This window comes from Cyprinodon tularosa, unplaced genomic scaffold (assembly GCF_016077235.1).
Source record: "Cyprinodon tularosa strain WSP-4 unplaced genomic scaffold, ASM1607723v1 ctg2, whole genome shotgun sequence".
NCBI lineage: Eukaryota > Metazoa > Chordata > Actinopteri > Cyprinodontiformes > Cyprinodontidae > Cyprinodon > Cyprinodon tularosa.
In genome coordinates, this window is record NW_024038733.1 from 3,414,312 (window position 1) to 3,433,840 (window position 19,529).

The following is a 19,529-nucleotide window of genomic DNA, read 5'->3' on the forward strand; positions in this document are numbered from 1 at the left end:
ATCTCCCACAAAGTATGTGACCCAGATTAGAAAGCAAGCGGGGGAAAATGGTGGAATGTGTGTTTTTCATCTCAGCCTGGCATAAGTAAACCAATGCTGCTACAACCGAGTTAAGGCCACAATCTGAGGCCTTATAATAAGCATATTGCACATTATATTTGCTATTTATGCATGGAGACCTTTCATTCTGAGCATCAGTGAGGATGAGATCTAATCTTTCATTGCAGCCCATGAGGGGCAGACATGAACCACTCTATCAAAATGCAGTCTGTAAATGAAGATAAAATTATGGCAGCTAAAATCCAATCTGCTGCAAACTACATCCTACATTACAGCAATACGTTCTGAACTCATATAAAGGTGCAGGAAGTGGAACATAATGAGTATTAAAAGCATTAATGTGCACTTTGATTTTCTTGTGCTACACAGATGGATACAGCTTTAGATGCACAACCAAGCTTCCCCTGAGTGACTCATTCTTCCATTATACAAGAGCTGCGTGTTGGACAGATGTCAAGCAGCGTTTCTGAGCACTGTACAGTAACCACAATCTGCAGATCATTTGTGAGCACTGTACGTTAACCACAATGTGCAGACTCAATGAAAGCACAGTCGGCGGGGACTTGCTGGTTGGGAAAGGACCAGCTGTTTGTGCACTGGGGAAGCTCCGCACACGTAATTCTGTTATTGGCAGCGGTTTGGAAAAAGGAAAATAACATGACTGTTGGGAAAAGTGAAAACCACATCAGGATGGAGATGATGATGATGGGCTACTGGTGATTTACAGATGGATCTTAGAACATTTAATGCTTAGTTCAATCTCATCACCTTAATACATCTGAGCATCATGCTTTTTGGGGGGATTTTCTCATTTTGTGCTCTGTCATGATGATCAAACAGAGAATTAAGACAGAATGATGCTTAAAATGACTCTCCTATGACTCATCGACAGTATTTTTTTAGAAAATAAGTTGACACAATTCAGGTTAGTCTTTTAGAGCCAGCTTAGCACTAATGCGCTGAGGTACTTCGATGCTGACTTCAATTTTTAGACAATGTGGCAGCATCTAAGTCTAAATGTTGCTGTTAGCTTATACGCAGCAATGCAGAAGAACAGCCAGACATTGCGGTAACATTATAAGCAATTTCCAGCCACTAAAGATGAGCTGTCCCTGGTTTATTGCATCTTCATTTCCTCTTTTGTTCTGGTCCAACACATCCCCAGTTAAATGTTTGTAATCAACATTGGGATTAGCATTAGAGGAAAAACGCTAACCAACGTGGCCCTTGGTGAAAAAGTAATGTAATTAATCAACAATCTTTTAAAAAGCTTAATTCAGTTTCACAAATTACTGTCAGACTTGTACAATCAAGAAATCCCTTAAGTAGGACCTGTCTGACAACACGAAGTAAAGAGCTAGGGAACACAGTATTCCTGAATGTAAAGACATTTAGGGAATAAATAAGCAAGATAGGAGCTCCATCATATTACCTAGGGTATCTATGGAACCACCCCAGGGAACTATGGGTATGGGAACCATTACCCACTAACTGAGAAAGCATGGAAATGTAACAATACTTCCTAGCAGTGGCTGGCAGACCAAGTTTACTCCAGGAGAGGAAGGAAAACTAGTCCAGCAGGTAACAAAAGAAGCCAAAAAACACATCCTAAGCAGGCCAGACATGGATTGGCTTTCATTAAGGTAAGATTCAATAATTCATCAAGGAGAAATTGACTGTTTTGAACTGGCCTCCGTAAAATACTATAAAGCAAAAACACCACATGGTGACCAATATGTACAAAACAGTCTTTTTGTGGGTGGCTATTGCTTGCTGTCTTAGGTACGGGCTGGTTTGAACTGAGATTTTTTTTTGAAAAATTTAATAATTAAAAAAAAATCTTTCAACATTCAGTCAGGTTGTACTATAACATAGCTAATGCACTGGAAACAAAGTCGCTTTAAACCGCGATAAGCCCTTGCTTACATTTTCTTTGCTTATGAACTATTTGATTATCCTTTAATGGGCTTTGGTTAAGGGAGCATAATGTGATCTAAACTGCATTTTTGTTTACAGTGATATTCAGGAATTACATTAAAACTATTTATTAAATTTAGAAGAGTATCATAAGCTCCTCATTATCTTTGTGTTTTACAAAAGTAGGCCCCTATAGCATGAATGCAACTACAACTAAATATTGAAGTACTATTATTGCTTCTCTCTCTAAATATTAAAGATTTTCTTGCAATGGTTTAAATTTGATCACTTTTATCACTAGTGTAGCCTGTATCTCACCAGCACAGCGTGACAGCAGCCACCGCCACCCACGTGACGCAGCATATTCCCCTCCCCTTCTTCCCACTGTAGCCGTGACCCGTGCTCCCGTCTTCATCATCATCTTCCTCCTCCGATCCCTCGCTCCGGTCCCCACGTTGACAGCAGCAATAGTGTATGAGGAAGGAGAGAATCACCAAGAGAGAGATGACAAGAACGATGGCCGACAGACTGGACAAAACCAGTAGAGTCTGTGGGTTAAAAAAAAAGAGAAAAGAGGAAGTGCTTGAGAAGAAAAGATGAGTCAGTGTTTGTTTGAAAAAATAGGTAATTTTAATCCAAATGATCATGAATAAAAACTGGCAATGGATAGTTTCCACAAAACGGGAACTTGAAGAGACTGTTCCATGTTGGTAGGATAACTGCAGATGGTGTTACATAGGATAGGCATGGAGTGCATAGGGACAGCATTTTTGCTATAGTATTGTCAAATACTGGAGTGCACTGGAGAGATATGTTACATGTAGAATTAAAGACAGTTGATGTTAGGATAGATTTATACAAAGAGGACAAATGCAAATTGCAGAAAGCAATAAGTCGACAGGGTGACTTTTGACTGAATGTGGCTGGTATTTGCTTTAATGCTCTTTATCTATTGTCTCAAAATCAAAATGAATGTAAATTTAACATAAAGTAAAAAAATTTTACAAAAATGTAAGAGAAATATTTGCTTTTAGATGTAACAATGAGGCCTCTCTGTTCTTCTTTCTATTGCTTACATGAATTTAGCTTTACATTTTTAAAGCTACATCAGCTTTTATTGACACATTCGAACATATTTATACAGCTAATAACCTGCATTGGTTTGCTCTAACCAGAGCATGGCTTACATGGCTTGTGTTTTCTCTGTGTATTACCGAGCCACGCTCGTCGATGCTTGATGCTTAGAAGCAAAGCTAGCTCACATCAAACTCTTCTGCTTCTTGGTGTGTCATGGAAATTTTTGTTTACCTCAACAATAAGCAACCATTGTGGTTGTTTTAGGTGGAGCGGATCTGCGATTGGGCTCTGTATACCACCATAATGCTGTTGTTTTACTGCAGCCCAGCAGGCGTGGCATTCTGTGGAAACTATGTGTTTGAGATTATTTAATTCTAGTGTTTCTCAGACTGATAACAGCAGAAAATGCTGGTTAAAAATGTGAGATAGCTAAAAGTATGTGTTAAGCAAATATGCAAGGTTTTCTTTTTTTTCACAAAGATAACATTTTTGGTGCAAACTTAAGAAAATTACTTTTCTTCTCTCCTTATTTTGCAGTGTTTTAAGCTCTAAAACCTTAATGGCTCTCTGCAGCACGGTGGGTTTTAATGACACTAAGCCATATCAGACTCTGCTTTTGACCAGGCTCCATGTCACAAAGTCAACATCAATGAAATGCATTTTGCTCCAACATATTGCTTCAACATTATCCTTCATCCATCTGCCTGTCTCTCAACACCTGTTCCTCCACCTACTCCCTCTCTCTCACCTCCCGTTCTCAGACTCCTGTCCCCATCCCATCACTGCTTCCCTCACGTTCTCCCACTCCCGTGCTCCTCTCCCCCACTCTGCTGTCTCATTCTTTCTCTTTTTCTTTCTATCCACACCACTGAATCTCTATTAATAATCTGTGACCTACTTAAATACATTCACTGCCACTCTCTCTGGCTCCTCCCTCTAACTCAGTTCACATTTCCCCTCTCTGCTCAGTTTCCTGCACATAAACCTCCACGCATTACTCATCGCCTCCCTTATCTCTCCCCCTGTCTCCCAGCGCTTTTGGTCTCTTTTGTCTTTCTCTTCTGGAGGATAATTTTTGCTCTTCCTCCCCCAGCCCACCTCCTCTTTATATCACGGAGTAGTCAGCAGTGAAAGCTGCAGCATAAGAGTTGAAGTGTTGCTTTTCTTGCTGCAGAAACACCATCATCAAAACAAAAACAGCTATGAAAGCAATTAACTTTCAATTGATTTACATAGCTCCTGTTTGGACAGTAAAGATAACATGCAATATTTTAGCAAAGAATGAGAATCATAATAACAGCTGGGCAAAAGATGAGTGATATTTGCATGGCTCAACTGCAATGTTCCTTCCTATAATTGAGTCCATTAATAAGCAACAAGTGGTTGCCTCTGCAGGTTGTTACAACATTTAAGCATTTATGGGGCAATTAGGAGAGTCTTGTAGCACAAGTTGCCCATTATCCCACTTGCATGTACTAAAATAAACCCCTATCCAGAAACATGAATCACATTGTTATGATTAGGTGCCACGAAATGTTACAAGGTGGTTTTGGTAAGAATCCTTTACCTGCTGGTACTCCCAGCTGTCGGGGGCGAAGATGTTGTCCCTCATCTGCATGCTGAGGTCCAGTCGGGGCAAGGCGTGACACATTCTCACCCATATTGAAGGAGAATAACTGGGCACTGTGATCATGGCGGCCATTTTCCTCTGCCAGCGTTTCCCTCCTCCAACCTGCATGAGGTCAGATGAAAGAGGATGTAAAGTAGGAAATAAAATGATGGAGAAATGGGGCAAGCAGGTAGGTTGCATTATGTAATGTAATGTAAATCCTTTTATGGTCTCTCAATGGGGAAATTCACTATATGCATTTGCCCAATCTTCTCGGGGAGCAGCGGGCTGCCATTGTTTGGCACCCAGGGAGCAGCATAGGTTAGGGGTTTTGCTCAGAAACCCAGAGTGGAGGCTGTGGGGATCGAACTGTGTACTTGCAACCTTCTCAGAGCACAAGCAGCACTGCTCTAACCACTACGCCAACACTACTCAGAAAGAGTTCAAGTTCATGAGTTCAAAGCTGCAAAGATGACAGCTTAGGGTCTCAGAATCCTTCTATCAACTGGACTGACTAATGACTGTCAGTGTGCTTTAAAGTAGAGACTTAGATGTGACTGAGAATTCTGGACTTCTGGACTTGGGTTTAAGATAAATTAGTGTTTTTAAACTCTTTGTTCCAAGTGCACACTACCCTGCACATTTTTTACCTTTTCCTTGGGTACAAAGAACAACTTTAAAGGCTTGTCATCAATTTCTGCAGAGGGCTGCTAATTATTCATGAAATGAAATCCAGGGGTGTTAAAGGACTGAAAGATGCAAGGTACATACATAATAAAGAACTGCTACAAATGGTTGAGGTATCAATGTTTAAATACTGTTGGTGCAAGTAGCATCCATCTTGAATGCAGAGGTCAGGTACCAATCATTTGCACTGACTCATAATGTTGACTTTGAGGGACGTTACAGTTGGGAATTTTATGAGTTGAAAGATTGGTAAAAACGAACACACCTTAAATAACATAAATCGTAAAAAAAAAAACTTTCATAATGCAAGGCCAACTGAAAGTAGTTCATGTCAATTCAAGATGCTAAACTGCAAACATTTTCTTTTTTTTATTTCCTTTGAAATAAAAGTAATCCTGGCTTTACAATAAATTCTCTTTTATACTAACAGAGCCTTATCATTATCTTTTGAAAAAGATTAAAGGAGTTTAACTTCTAGAATTTCGATCTGGCCAGTAAAGTGGAAGAGAGAGTTTTTAAATCAACATGGAAAAGCTACAACTGCAAAACTATGGGCCCATTTCAAACCTTCATGAGTAAGATTATTTTAAGCCTTCTATCAAAGAATAACTATTTTCTTTATAATGACAAGCTGCTAAAAAAAAACATAAGTGACGTTAACTACTCAGACAACACACAGCTCTACATTACTATGTCATTATGTAACTATGAACTTATTCAAGTCCTCAGTAAAGGCATAAGTATATCAATGCTTGGAATTCAATTGCTTCAGCTGAATAAAAAAAAACAACTCAGGTAAAAATGTTTGAAACTAAGACAATTAAAAGCTAAAGAACAACTTAGGAATATTTTCATGTTTAATAGTTTTAAACTTATATCCTAGAGGGCTTGTAGTTAGTTGTGCCCCTTTCCCATATGCAGAGCTCTGCCAATGAGCTCATGCCGGAGTCAGGTGTGTTGAGGCAGAGCTTTATTTAAGAGTTGCTGGACATCATGGAGTTTGGGAGCCCTGTGATAGTCTCAGCAGTATCTTGACAAAACAAATCAAAATGTTTATCTTTAGTCGTATTAATTAATGCAACAGTTTCTTCACAGGTCTGTCTAAAAGGTCATCCAGTTATTTGCAGTTGATCTATTCCTAACTAAAAGCAGATCACCTCTGTTCTAAAGTCTTTACAGTCCTGACACTAACTCCCTGTATTTTCAAAAACTTCTGTTGGTCTTTAAATCACTGAATGACTTACTACCAAAACAAATTACAGACTGGTTGACAATGCATCGACTACTCAGACCTCTCAGATCTTGTTCTGTCTATCCTGCATACCCAGAACTAAACACCAAGGAGGAGCTTTTACTTCTTACCCTCCAATAAACTGGAGCAAAATCCCAGAAAATTGTAAAAGTGCTGAAAGAGAAACTTTCTATTAAAGTTTTTAAAAAAACACAAACTATTTGATTAGAGACACCTTTGAAAGTTGTATTTAAACTGTTCAATGAAACTTCATTTTAAGTTTGTAGTTCAGGTATAGTGGAGGATTTTCACAAAATTTTGAAAAGACCCGCCCTCTCCACCTTAAAAAAAATGCACATGCACCACCCTTTACCTGCTCCCGGGAGGGAACGCTATTAAAAGCGTGCGAGAGCATTCATAAGCTCATTTTCCCCCCGCGCACGCTCTGTTTAAAAGTTGCCATTGCATCGCATCACTTTCCAAAAGAAGATTTGTAATTTTTCCACTGCCTCTTTAACAATGGAGTTCTCTCTGAGCTAATGTGACAGATTGATAGGGTCTGGAGAAGTTGCTGTGACTGTTATGCGGTTTGCATGACTGTTTAGCATAATTGGTTTAGTAGTGGGTCAATGTTGGTCTTGCAAGGCAGGCTCACACACAGACCAGTCTGAGATAAAGAATGGCACCCTAGCCAACATTAAATATTTTCTAAATATCATTTGAACGATTGACTCTATGCTGGTATTTCCTGGAGAATAAAGGAATTGATCCCACTGACTCTCCTCCATACTCCCCTAACCTAAATTAATCTCGCTCTAACTGTCATCTCATTAGTCATGAAGTTGCAGACATGCATATGAGCATTTGTCATGACCTCCTGATCTGGATTTTTGGTCCTGTTCAAGTTTTCACTTTGAGTTCTCAGTTACACTTTGGTTTTTTGTCATTATGTTTTCTTCATTAGTTTTATTTCCATCCATCCATTTTCTTACACGCTTATCCCAAGTGGGGTCGCGAGGGGTGCTGGTGCCTATCTCCAGCTGTCTATGGGCAAAAGGCGTGGTCCACCCTGGACAGGTCGCCCAATCAAGCACAGGGAAACACAGAGACAAACAGGACAAACAACCATTCACGCACACACTCACACCTAAGGGGACTTTAGAGAAGCCATTTAACCTAACAGTCATGTTTTTGGACTGTGGGAGGAAGCCTGTGTTCCCCTTTGTTCTGGTTCCTGTGGTCCCTGGCTGGTTATTTCTGGATTTATTCTTCTGCACCATCTCCAAGAAATCACCCCAGCATCTATCTATGCATTTGGGTCCTCTACAAACCTTTACTCAACTTGACAGCATTTGGTTGCCATACAAACTACTGAGTGTGGTGTATTTTTTTCTAAATACCAATAAACTATCTGGGACATGTTGTGTTCGTGAACTGGGTAGAGTGAGAGATACCTGGTAAAGGCATCACCCTTCTATTGCTTTGAGTAGCTGCAATTACCTTTCAGCAAAGTAGAATATACTGCTACATCAGTTTTTCAGTTTCTCTCAGTAATTTTTGATTAGGTTCTTAGTATATTAGTATGGATATTGAATAATAGTTCTCTTTTCAACTGAGATCTAATGGTTTCAATGAGCAGCAGTGCTTATACACCATTGTTTTGACTGAAATTAAAGGGATTGCAACGGTAAATATTCTTTTTACAATGATAGAGATATGTATCTGTTAAGAATAGGGAAATAAGAGCCTAAGACTTGGTGGGCAATTCATTTGTAGGACCAAGGTCGAGAAAACCTGAGAAAAATTAATGGCAAATATTTACTTGGTGATGATGTGCAGAGATGGACAATCCAGGTCCAGAAAGCGAAAAACTACACACAGAGACAGGAACCAAGCTTTTGAATTTCAGGCTCCACAAACGAGACAGGCACCAATAACCCGGATAACCAAGCAGGGTATTTACTTCCTAAGCCAGGACTGTTCACCCCTCGGGAGGAGATAATTATTGGACAAACTAATAACTTATATAATATACAATATCTGCTAGTGTCTCTCACGCACATTGTTGAGGCCCTGTGTTGAACCAATGACCTGTCCAGGGTCTGGCTAGCCTTTTGCCCATTGACTGCTGGGATTGGCTCCGGTCCCCCTGTTGACCCTGATCAGGATTAACCCAGTAAAGAAAAGAGATGATTGGATGAATTTTATAGATTTAACAGGCGAGATACAATGCAGTCTTTGAATGGTTTTTGACCTCAAATATAAACAGTGCAAGTTGGTACGCAGAACATTAAAGGTCAGAAAAAGGGATCCACTTGACATCCTACAAAGTTCTGCATTCACCATTTCTTCCTAAAGCATCCAATGGTGGGGGTAGCACCACATACAGAGGACAAATTCAGTTAGTCAAAATATACAGAAGAATCCTTATGAATAGAAGGCAGCAACAGAGGGGAAAGGGGCATTGGTGAGGCTGCTCCTATTAGGAGATGATCACAGCTTCACTGTTTTGAACAAACATGTTAGTTAAGCTCATGAGAAGAGAGAACAGGGAGCACTATTTAGAGCTACAGTAAATATATAGAAGGTTACAGGGCTTTAAAACATTCAACTCTGCATCAATAAGATAATGCTGAACTGATGGCCTGTGCTAGATGTAAAATGAAAGAAACAACTCTTTCAATAAAAACAACTTTCCCTTTGCACAATGTTCTGCTTTATTTATGTCGCTATTGATTCCTTGCAGAGTGGCGGCTCAGACTAGTGTAAACCCCCGCAGGTTCGATACAGTGCATGGTGAAAGTTTTGATTCTGCCATGCGACACATTCAACAATGCTCCAAACAGCGTCACTACTCAGATTTGGATTGGGTTACGGGCTGAGAACAAGTTAACAGATCGCTCACAGGCCAGACAGGGCCGGCTCTAAGCCCATTACTGTAAGCCTGTTCCCCTTAATGGGTCCAGCAGCCCAACTGTCACAAACCACATCACTGCCAGCACTCCATTTGTCTTATTAAAACTGGGCCAAACATGTTGGTTCGAATCACATCACATCCATCCATACATTAGTGGTGTAAACACCTTAGTAACGTGGTGCTTAAACACAATGGATAAATTAATTAGAATATTTAGTTTTAAGCAGTGAAAGAGACATTAAATAAACTATAAGGGGGAAGAAGGTGCAATGATTTGGGGAGTGGCATTGATTCATGATAAAACATTTCTCAGAACTTTGCTCACAAGACATTGCTGAGGACGTTGTTGCCTTAATGACGTCCATGTGTAATTCCAGTGTGGATTCCATGCTATGATATTAAGATTTGGAACATCCAAAAACCATTTGAGAATCTATGGCACGCGGAAGCAACTCAATAGATTTAGACATATAGATGGGATCAAGATGACTTGGAGAAGTTTTTATGTGGAAATTATCTCTCTGACAGAAAGGGCAGGAATTTAAATCTAGGTGACTTTGAGAGAGGCATTTTTTGTGCGAAGCGTACTGCTTCAAGAATTACAGAAACTAGTGATCTCATGCACTGATCCCCAACAGGGGGTATCCCTAGTGGTCTGCGAGTGAAAATATTTTATGTCTTAGGCAGCAAAATAAAATAGGTCTGGGATTGGTTTTGCTTTGTGAGTATGGAGAGATATTTGTGCCATCGGTTTGAGCGCGCAGGAACCAATCCGAGCGCGCAGTGAGACAACACGCGCGCGCGCAAAACCGGTCTGGCGCGCGCTCAACTCTGAAAAACCCTCTCAACACACTGTTCTCGCGCTCAGTTTCATCTCTGCGCGTGCTCGAATCCGTCTCTGCTCGCGCTTGCTCTCCTGCTCTCTCTCCGCGCTCAACACCAGCTGTGCGCTCGGCTGTTTCTCCGCTCGCTCGACTCTCTGCGCTCGCAACTTCAGCAATGTATGTAAATGAACCATACCATCAGCCAATCACACCCAGCTTCTTTTCATCCAATGAAAGCATTCCTTCCTTCTTCTTCTTTTCTATCATGGCGGTTCGCAAGCAACTTCAAGGTGCATACCGCCACCTACTGTTCATGAGTGTGTAGCAACATTGTTTTACATCTATTAAATTCTATTTTTTAATTTTCCATTCTGAAGATAACTAAATAATGCTTTCCTTAATCTATAAACATCCTTTATATTTCCTTTATTTCCCAATAATCCTTTAAGACTCCATTCTTGGCCTGTCATTTCAACTACTCTTCTCAATTTTTCCCTTTCAGGTTCATATGTTTTACAGTTCATTAATATGTAAGCATTCGTTCCAAATACTACATCCGGTTAGATGAAAAAATAAATAAATAAATAAATAAAAACACAATCAGGAAAATCAAACTACTCTTACAGTTATTTTGTCAACATTCCTAAGATAGTACTATAAAATATCTTGAATTATCTCAAATAAACTTCAGTAAAACAGTTATTAGATCATTGCCTCATCCATCTCTTTTACCTGCTATTGACATGGATTTAAATTTGCTGTTTTAAAAGAAAAATAAGGAGGATATTTCAGGTTCAAGTATGGTTCAACAGTATATAGATAATGTTTTGGATCATATTGGCCTTACTCTTAGCTTTTGTGGCGGGTGTTTCTTCTTTTTGTTGTTTTTTATGGAGGTTGGCAAACAACAATTACCGCCACCAACTGAAAAATCCTGTTTATCAAATTATTCTTTTTAATATATATAATAAAGAATAACCCTCTTATTTAGAGTCCATCTGTAAAAGGTCTTCTAAATAATAATTGTTAAATTTCAGATCAGGTCTGCTGTCTGAATAATTGCGTTTAAATTAATATAACAGTCGCTGATCTAAAATCAGAGCAAACTAAACTTCTTAATGGAACGATTTCTTCAATCCATTGTAAGGCCAATATGATCCAAAACATTTCTCCTTTGTAGGCTGAATTCCATCACTGATTCTTTTACCCGATTTAAAAATAAATTATGAAACTAAAACAAAACACCATTCCTAATATTGGAATATTTTGAAGCATCCTTAAAAAATTTAACATATCCATAATATTTTTTATCTATATATTGTTGAACCATACTGGAACCTGAAATATCCTCCTTATTTTTCTTTTAAAACATCAAATTTAAATCCATGTCAATAGCAGGTAAAAGAGATGGATGAGGCAATGATCTAATAACTGTTTTACTGAAGTTTATTTGAGATAATTCAAGATATTTTATAGTACTATCTTAGGAATGTTGACAAAATAACTGTAAGAGTTGTTTGATTTTCCTGATTGTGTTTTTATTTATTTATGTATTTTTTTTCATCTAACCGGATGTAGTATTTGGAACGAATGCTTACATATTAATGAACTGTAAAACATATGAACCTGAAAGGGAAAAATTGAGAAGAGTAGTTGAAATGACAGGCCAAGAATGGAGTCTTAAAGGATTATTGGGAAATAAAGGAAATATAAAGGATGTTTATAGATTAAGGAAAGCATTATTTAGTTATCTTCAGAATGCAAAATTAAAAAATAGAATTTAATAGCTGTAAAACAATGTTGCTACACACTCATGAACAGTAGGTGGCGGTATGCACCTTAAAGTTGCTTGCGATCCGCCATGATAGAAAAGAAGAAGAAGGAAGGAATGCTTTCATTGGATGAAAAGAAGCTGGGTGTGATTGGCTGATGGTATGGTTCATTTACATACATTGCTGAAGTTGCGAGCGCAGAGAGTCGAGCGAGCGGAGAAACAGCTGAGCGCACAGCTGGTGTTGAGCGCGGAGAGAGAGCAGGTCGAGCGAGCGCGAGCAGAGACGGATTCGAGCACGCGCAGAGATGAAACTGAGCGCGAGAACAGTGTGTTGAGAGGGTTTTTCAGAGTTGAGCGCGCGCCAGACCGGTTTTGCGCGCGCGCGTGTTGTCTCACTGCGCGCTCGGATTGGTTCATGCGCGCTCAAACCGATGGCACAAATATCTCTCCATATGTGAGGACCCAGTTGAACAATTGAACAGGCTTTTATCAACCAAAAAGTATGTTTTTCTTTGGTGTGAAAAGGCAGCCCTCCCTTTTCACAAGTGCCACAGAACAGCACGCTACAATGTAGCTGGCTAACGTCACACACACCTGCACACACCTCCATACACAAGCCAAACACGCGAATCTGAGACTTTCACTCGCGGAGCCGGCAACCGCATGTGAGAGCTCTTTGTCACGCCAACACTCCAAAAACTTTCAGTACTTACCTGAGTGACCAGCCATCGCAGCGTTCGGTGAGGTACCCGCCGATATCGCTCCATAATCCCATACCGCTCCAGTTTCCACACAGTGCGCACACAAACACAAACGCACACACACTTCCTGGTCCGACAACTTCTCCTCCCCTGGGAAACACGAACTGTGGGTAGGGGAATAATTTATGTCTCATTCAGCCAATCAGAGGCTTTGATTACCTGACGGGGTGAAACTGAGTGTTTGATGCATTTAAAATGCTATTTTTAGGTGTAATGTTGATGTAATGAGAAATGTGTTTTATTGAATGTAGGCATACAGTAATGGGGTTAATGTAGATTGCTTAGGCAGGTCATTTAACAGTGAAAATGAAGTGGTGCATTGTTTCAGCTGTACCTTTTTTCTTGCATAGTGGTCTCATCCAATCAGTCAGTGATTTAGTCCAGTAGGCATGCAATTTGCCAATTATGTCTGTTTGTATAAAAACCCTACTTTTTCCTCAGTTTTTTTTGGGAGGCTAGGAGAAAGGTTGGTGCCTGAGACTGTCGTGTTCAAAAGAGGTATTGCTCTCTGTGCTTAGATTTATTGTTAGTTATTATTTTGAACAACCATCGTGTTGATTTTGTTTATGTTTTGGAAAGTCTTTTTGTTACTGCACTTTTTGGTTAGAGCACTGTAAATAAATATACACCACGTCATTTGCACTGGACCTCCTTGTTAGGCGCTTTCATTCCATTTGGTGGCCATCCTGCAGTGAAACCTGAGCCAGAGGGCTCACCAATTTCACATGTGGTGTCAGAAGTGGGATCGTGGCGCCGACACGAAAGTCAACAAGAAAGAAGTGCAAGCAGAGTGAGATGGCTTACAGGAAGTTGAAGAAGGCCAACCCCCTGGGTCCAGGTGAGGAAGAGGTCGAAGGAGCCATAGGAGGAGAGCAACAGACACAACCTGATGACGACGACAGGCCGCAAGAAGCACTCAACCTTTCAGACCTGTACAGCCTACTGCAACGGTCCATGCGGACGCAGGAGAAAGAGAGGGAGAAAAAAGAGCAGCGGTGGCGCAACATTCAAGTTCAACTGGGTAACGTCCGTGATGAGCTGGAGGACCATCGCAGGAGTTCCAGGGGAGGGCAGCAGCAGCAGCAGCCAGATGGAGCAAAGCCAGCAATCCTCCCAGCGGCAGCGACCCTCCCAGCAGCAGCGGCTCATCCAGCGGCAGCGACCCTCCCAGCAGCAGCGGCTCATCCAGTGGCAGCGGCCCTCATGACAGTAGCAGCAGCACCGGCACATCCAGTGGCAGCAACCCTCCAAGCAGCACCGGCAGCAGGGTATCCAGCACCACCACCAGCCCCATGGATGCCAGCGGCAGGCCCATCGATCCTGTTTCCTGATCCAGCAGCACCAGCGCCAGCAACGTGGACCAGAGCAGCAGTGCCGAAGCTAGAGGACAGCGATGATGTGGAGCAATACATGACCACCTTTGAACGTCTAGCCACAGCCTACAGGTGGCCCTTAGCCCAGTGGGCTACATTCCTTGTACCGTACCTGTCTGGCAAAGCTCGGGCTGCATACGTCGCCATGGATCCTTATGAAGCCGTGGACTACTTCAAGGTGAAGAATGCCATCTTAGCCAAATATGAGATAAACGCCGAAAGCTACAGAACACGGTTCAGGGAGCCGAACATTCAATCTGGTGAGACGCCGAAAGAATTCTACAACCGGCTGAAGGACTTGTACCAAAAATGGATTCGCCCAGTGGAGCACACTGTGGAAGAAATCGGTGAAGTGCTCATTCTGGAACAATTCTTGCGCTCACTCTCCCCGGAGGTAAGAGTGTGGGTCAAAGAGCACAACCCCAGCACAGGCCTGAAGGCCGCAGAGCTTGTGGATGGTTACCTGTCAGCCCGCCGCGGACCGAAGGACTTCAGATTCCAAGGCCCCAACAGAGCACCTCAACCTCCGAAGGGTAAGTCTGTGGGATATGGGAGTGGAGTTGGTCCTGGTCCGGGGAGTGGTACACAGAGTAGGGGCCCAAGCACTAGACATTACACGCCTCAACACCCCTCTCAGCCTAGACCTACTGACACATCCACAACATACAATACACCTGCTAACACACAGGCTGTATGTCATTATTGTGGTAAGCCAGGTCACTGGGCTAGAGTTTGTCCTCTGAAGAAGGTTAGGGGTGCTACTTGCAGTATGGTTTCTGTGCCTAGACCTATGACTGATGCTGTGTATGCTGACGGTGTGCCAGTAATGGGTGTGATTGTGAATGATAAACCGGCAAGGGCTCTCCTGGACACAGGCAGCACCCACACTTTGGTGCAACCTCACCTGGTTCAGCAGCCTGAAGCTTTGACTGGCGAGAAACTGCGAGTAGTGTGTGTGAATGGTGGTGTCCATGAATACCCCATAGCACTTGTGTCTGTTAAAGTGCAAGATCAGATGTTCAGGTTAGAAGCCGGGGTTGTTAAAGGCTTGAATTATCCTGTGGTCTTAGGTCAGGATGTGGTGATTCTGCCAGACCTGGTGCAGGCTTCTCTCCCAATGAGTTGCGTTGCAACCAGGGCACAGGCTAAAAAGGCGCAGGAGTTGTTACGTGAAATGCCATACAGTGGAGAAGATTTTGGTTCCCCTGTAAAAATGAGAGACAGGAAGACACGCCGACAGCGTAGGCATGACAAACTAGTTGGCACAGTCAAAGTCATGTCTGGTGAAGAGCTAGCGGCAGTTCCTGATGCAGGGAAGGAGATGTGGCAAGTTCCTGATGATCTGAAAGAATTGCAAAACCAAGATGTTTCACTGAAGGAGCTGTTTGACCAAGTTGTTGAAGTGGATGGTGTGGGTACAGGCCAGGAAAAGACATTGCTGGGTGAATTTTACTTTGTGCGTGATGGCTTGCTGTATCATCAGCCTGAAGGTGGCAGTGCAGATTAGCTGGTAATACCGACCTGTCTAAGACAGAAGATTTTGTGTTTGGGTCATGACATTCCTTGGTCGGCACATTTGGGAAGTGTGAAAACTTTGCAGAGGATTTCAGACAGATTCTTCTGGCCAGGGTTGTATACTGATGTGCAAAAACACTGCAAAACATGCCCCACATGCCAGCTTTACAGCAAACACAAAGTCAGGCCATATCCACTTCAGCCGTTGCCAGTGATAGATGTCCCATTCACCCGAATAGGTATGGACATTGTAGGACCTTTAGAGCGCACACAATCAGGCCACCAGTACATTTTGGTAATCTGTGATTACGCCACACGTTATCCTGAAGTGTTCCCCTTATGCAAGGTTACGGCTAGAGCCATTGCCCCTGCACTATTACAGTTATTCTCAAGGGTGGGAATTCCCCGGGAAATACTGACTGATCAGGGAACAGCTTTCCTTTCAAACACCTTAAAGCAGGTTTATGGGTTGTTGGGTATTAGTGCGATCAGGACCACTCCCTACCATCCCCAGACAGATGGACTTGTTGAGAGGTACAATCAGACACTGAAAGGCATGCTGAGGAAATTTGTGTCTGCCAACGGCAAAGATTGGGACCGCTGGCTGCCGTACCTGATGTTTGCCTACCGTGAGGTACCTCAAGCATCCACGGGGTTCTCGCCGTTCGAACTCCTGTACGGCAGACATGTGCGCGGACCCCTTGACCTGCTGAAGGATGCCTGGGAGTCGCCCAAGGCCACCACCTCCAACGTGATCTCCTACGTCATTGCCATGAGGGACAGGATGGAGGAGATGGCCAGCCTCGTTCGAGACAACCTCCAGGGTGCCCAGGTGACCCAGTCCACCTGGTACGACCGGAGTGCACGACAGAGAACCTTCCAGCCTGGCCAGAAAGTCCTCCTTCTCCTGCCCACTGAAGAGAATAAGTTGCTGGCGAGGTGGCAGGGTCCTTACAGCATCAGCAGACAGTTGGGGCCTACCACCTATGAGCTGGAGATGCCAGAGAGGAGGAAGAAGCGGCAAGCGTTCCACGTCAACCTCCTGAAAGAGTGGAATGAAAGGGAGGCACCACCTAGTCCACAGCTGTTGGTGCAGGCCGTGAAGGAAGAGGACACCCCTGAGCAATTCTTCCCGACCGAACAGCCGTTTGGGACATTGGACTTGTCCCATCTAACCCGTCAGCAGCAGCAAGAGATACAGGCCATTGTTCCTGAAGGCCTGCTCAGTGACCAGCCGGGGTACACACCAGTGGCAGAGCACCCCATCCGTCTGAAAGACTCTACACCCGCCAGACAACGGATGTACAGAGTTCCAGAGCGCCTGTTACCTGCTCTCCGGGAGGAGCTTCAGGTCATGCAGAGACTGGGGGTGATTGAGCATTCGGAGAGTGCCTGGAGCAGCCCAGTGGTCCTTGTGCCGAAGAAGGACGGCACAATGCGCTTCTGCATTGACTTCCGCCAGGTGAACGCTCAGTCACACTTCGACGCCTACCCCATGCCCCGACTTGAAGACCTCATAGAGCGTCTGGGAGGCGCCCAGTACATTACCACGCTGGACCTTAGCAAGGGGTACTGGCAGGTGCCCCTGGCAAAAGAAGCAAGACCCTACACCGCCTTCAGGACACCCCAGGGCCTCTTTCAATTCACGGTGATGCCCTTCGGCCTGCAGGGGGCGCCTGCAACGTTCCAGCGCCTGATGGACCGGGTGCTGGACGGCACCGGCACCTTCGCGGGTGCTTATCTTGATGACATCATCAGCTACAGCAGCAGTTGGGCGGAGCATGTGCAGCACCTGGCCGAGGTGTTGCGCCGCATTCACCAAGCGGGGTTGACCATCCAGCCCAACAAGTGTGCCTTTGTTCAGCAAGAGGTCCGCTACCTGGGGCGCATTGTTGGACGCGGAGTCATCAAGCCTCAACAAGACAAGCTCCAGGCAATCCGGGACTGCCCGCGGCCAGAGACCAAGAAGGGGGTCCGCTCTTTCTTGGGGCTCGCAGGTTGGTACCGGAGATTCGTCCCCAACTTTGCCACCAGAGCAGCCCCTCTCACCAATCTCACCAGGAAGGCTGGCTCAGTCCGAGTCAGGTGGGAGGACCAGCATGAAGCGGCCTTCAACGACCTGAAGGAGGCCCTCTGCAGCGGGCCAGTACTGCAGAGTCCAGACTTCAAGCAGCCGATGACCGTCCAGACTGACTCCTCCGGTGTTGGTCTGGGGGCCGTGCTCCTTCAAGGTGAAGGAGATCAGCAGCGACCTGTGGCTTACATAAGCCGCAAACTTTTTCCAAGAGAGACAAGGTACTCTGCTGTTGAATTGGAGTGCCTTGCTGTGAAATGGGCCCTTGACTCCTTTCGTTACTATCTCTTGGGTCGACAGTTTGTTTTAGAGACTGACCACCGGGCCCTGAAGTGGCTCGGGCAGATGAAAGACACAAATACCCGCACCACCCGTTGGTTTTTGGCCTTGCAGCCATACAGTTTCGACGTCCGCTATCGGGCGGGCACGCAGAATGCAGTGGCGGATTATCTGTCTCGCCACCCAAGTGGCGAGCCTCCAGAGGAAGGGGGAAATGTGAAAAGGCAGCCCTCCCTTTTCACAAATGCCACAGAACAGCACGCTACAATGTAGCTGGCTAACGTCACACACACCTGCACACACCTCCATACACAAGCCAAACACGCGAATCTGAGACTTTCACTCGCGGAGCCGGCAACCGCATGTGAGAGCTCTTTGTCACGCCAACACTCCAAAAACTTTCAGTACTTACCTGAGTGACCAGCCATCGCAGCGTTCGGTGAGGTACCCGCCGATATCGCTCCATAATCCCATACCGCTCCAGTTTCCACACAGTGCGCACACAAACACAAACGCACACACACTTCCTGGTCCGACAACTTCTCCTCCCCTGGGAAACACGAACTGTGGGTAGGGGAATAATTTATGTCTCATTCAGCCAATCAGAGGCTTTGATTACCTGACGGGGTGAAACTGAGTGTTTGATGCATTTAAAATGCTATTTTTAGGTGTAATGTTGATGTAATGAGAAATGTGTTTTATTGAATGTAGGCATACAGTAATGGGGTTAATGTAGATTGCTTAGGCAGGTAATTTAACAGTGAAAATGAAGTGGTGCATTGTTTCAGCTGTACCTTTTTTCTTGCATAGTGGTCTCATCCAATCAGTCAGTGATTTAGTCCAGTAGGCATGCAATTTGCCAATTATGTCTGTTTGTATAAAAACCCTACTTTTTCCTCAGTTTTTTTTGGGAGGCTAGGAGAAAGGTTGGTGCCTGAGACTGTCGTGTTCAAAAGAGGTACTGCTCTCTGTGCTTAGATTTATTGTTAGTTATTATTTTGAACAACCATCGTGTTGATTTTGTTTATGTTTTGGAAAGTCTTTTTGTTACTGCACTTTTTGGTTAGAGCACTGTAAATAAATATACACCACGTCATTTGCACTGGACCTCCTTGTTGAGTGCTTTCATTCCATTTGGTGGCCATCCTGCAGTGAAACCTGAGCCAGAGGGCTCACCAATTTCACATTTGGCTTTACCTTGAGCTATAACACACACCAGAACCAAGCAGAGGAACAGACTGAAGGTAAAGAACAGCTTGGTACCACATGTTTGTCACACTGATATATCGAAGCTCGTCAAAGCAGCTCAGGTGTCTTGATGGAAACAAAGTAACACTAATTAAGTCAGTCTGACTATATTTTTTGTTCTGTATTTTGTTCCAAATTTACAGATACAGGTTTATTATATGATTTTATTTTTTATATTTGTAT

The 19,529-nt window shown here is 43.5% G+C and overlaps 1 protein-coding gene across 3 annotated transcripts in view; it reads right to left on the reverse strand.

Annotated features, from left to right (window-relative positions):
• Nucleotides 1-19,529, reverse strand: part of ttyh1 (tweety family member 1) — a 52,469-nt gene that overhangs the window by 29,208 nt on the left and 3,732 nt on the right. For all 3 annotated transcript variants that reach the window (XM_038284267.1, XM_038284269.1, XM_038284268.1), the window contains exons 2-3: nucleotides 4,622-4,786; nucleotides 2,296-2,525 (exon numbers count right to left, since the gene is read on the reverse strand). In XM_038284267.1, coding sequence (XP_038140195.1) covers nucleotides 2,296-2,525; nucleotides 4,622-4,756 — 365 coding nt within the window. In that variant the 5' untranslated portion in view covers nucleotides 4,757-4,786. The remainder of the gene's footprint in view (nucleotides 1-2,295; nucleotides 2,526-4,621; nucleotides 4,787-19,529) is intronic.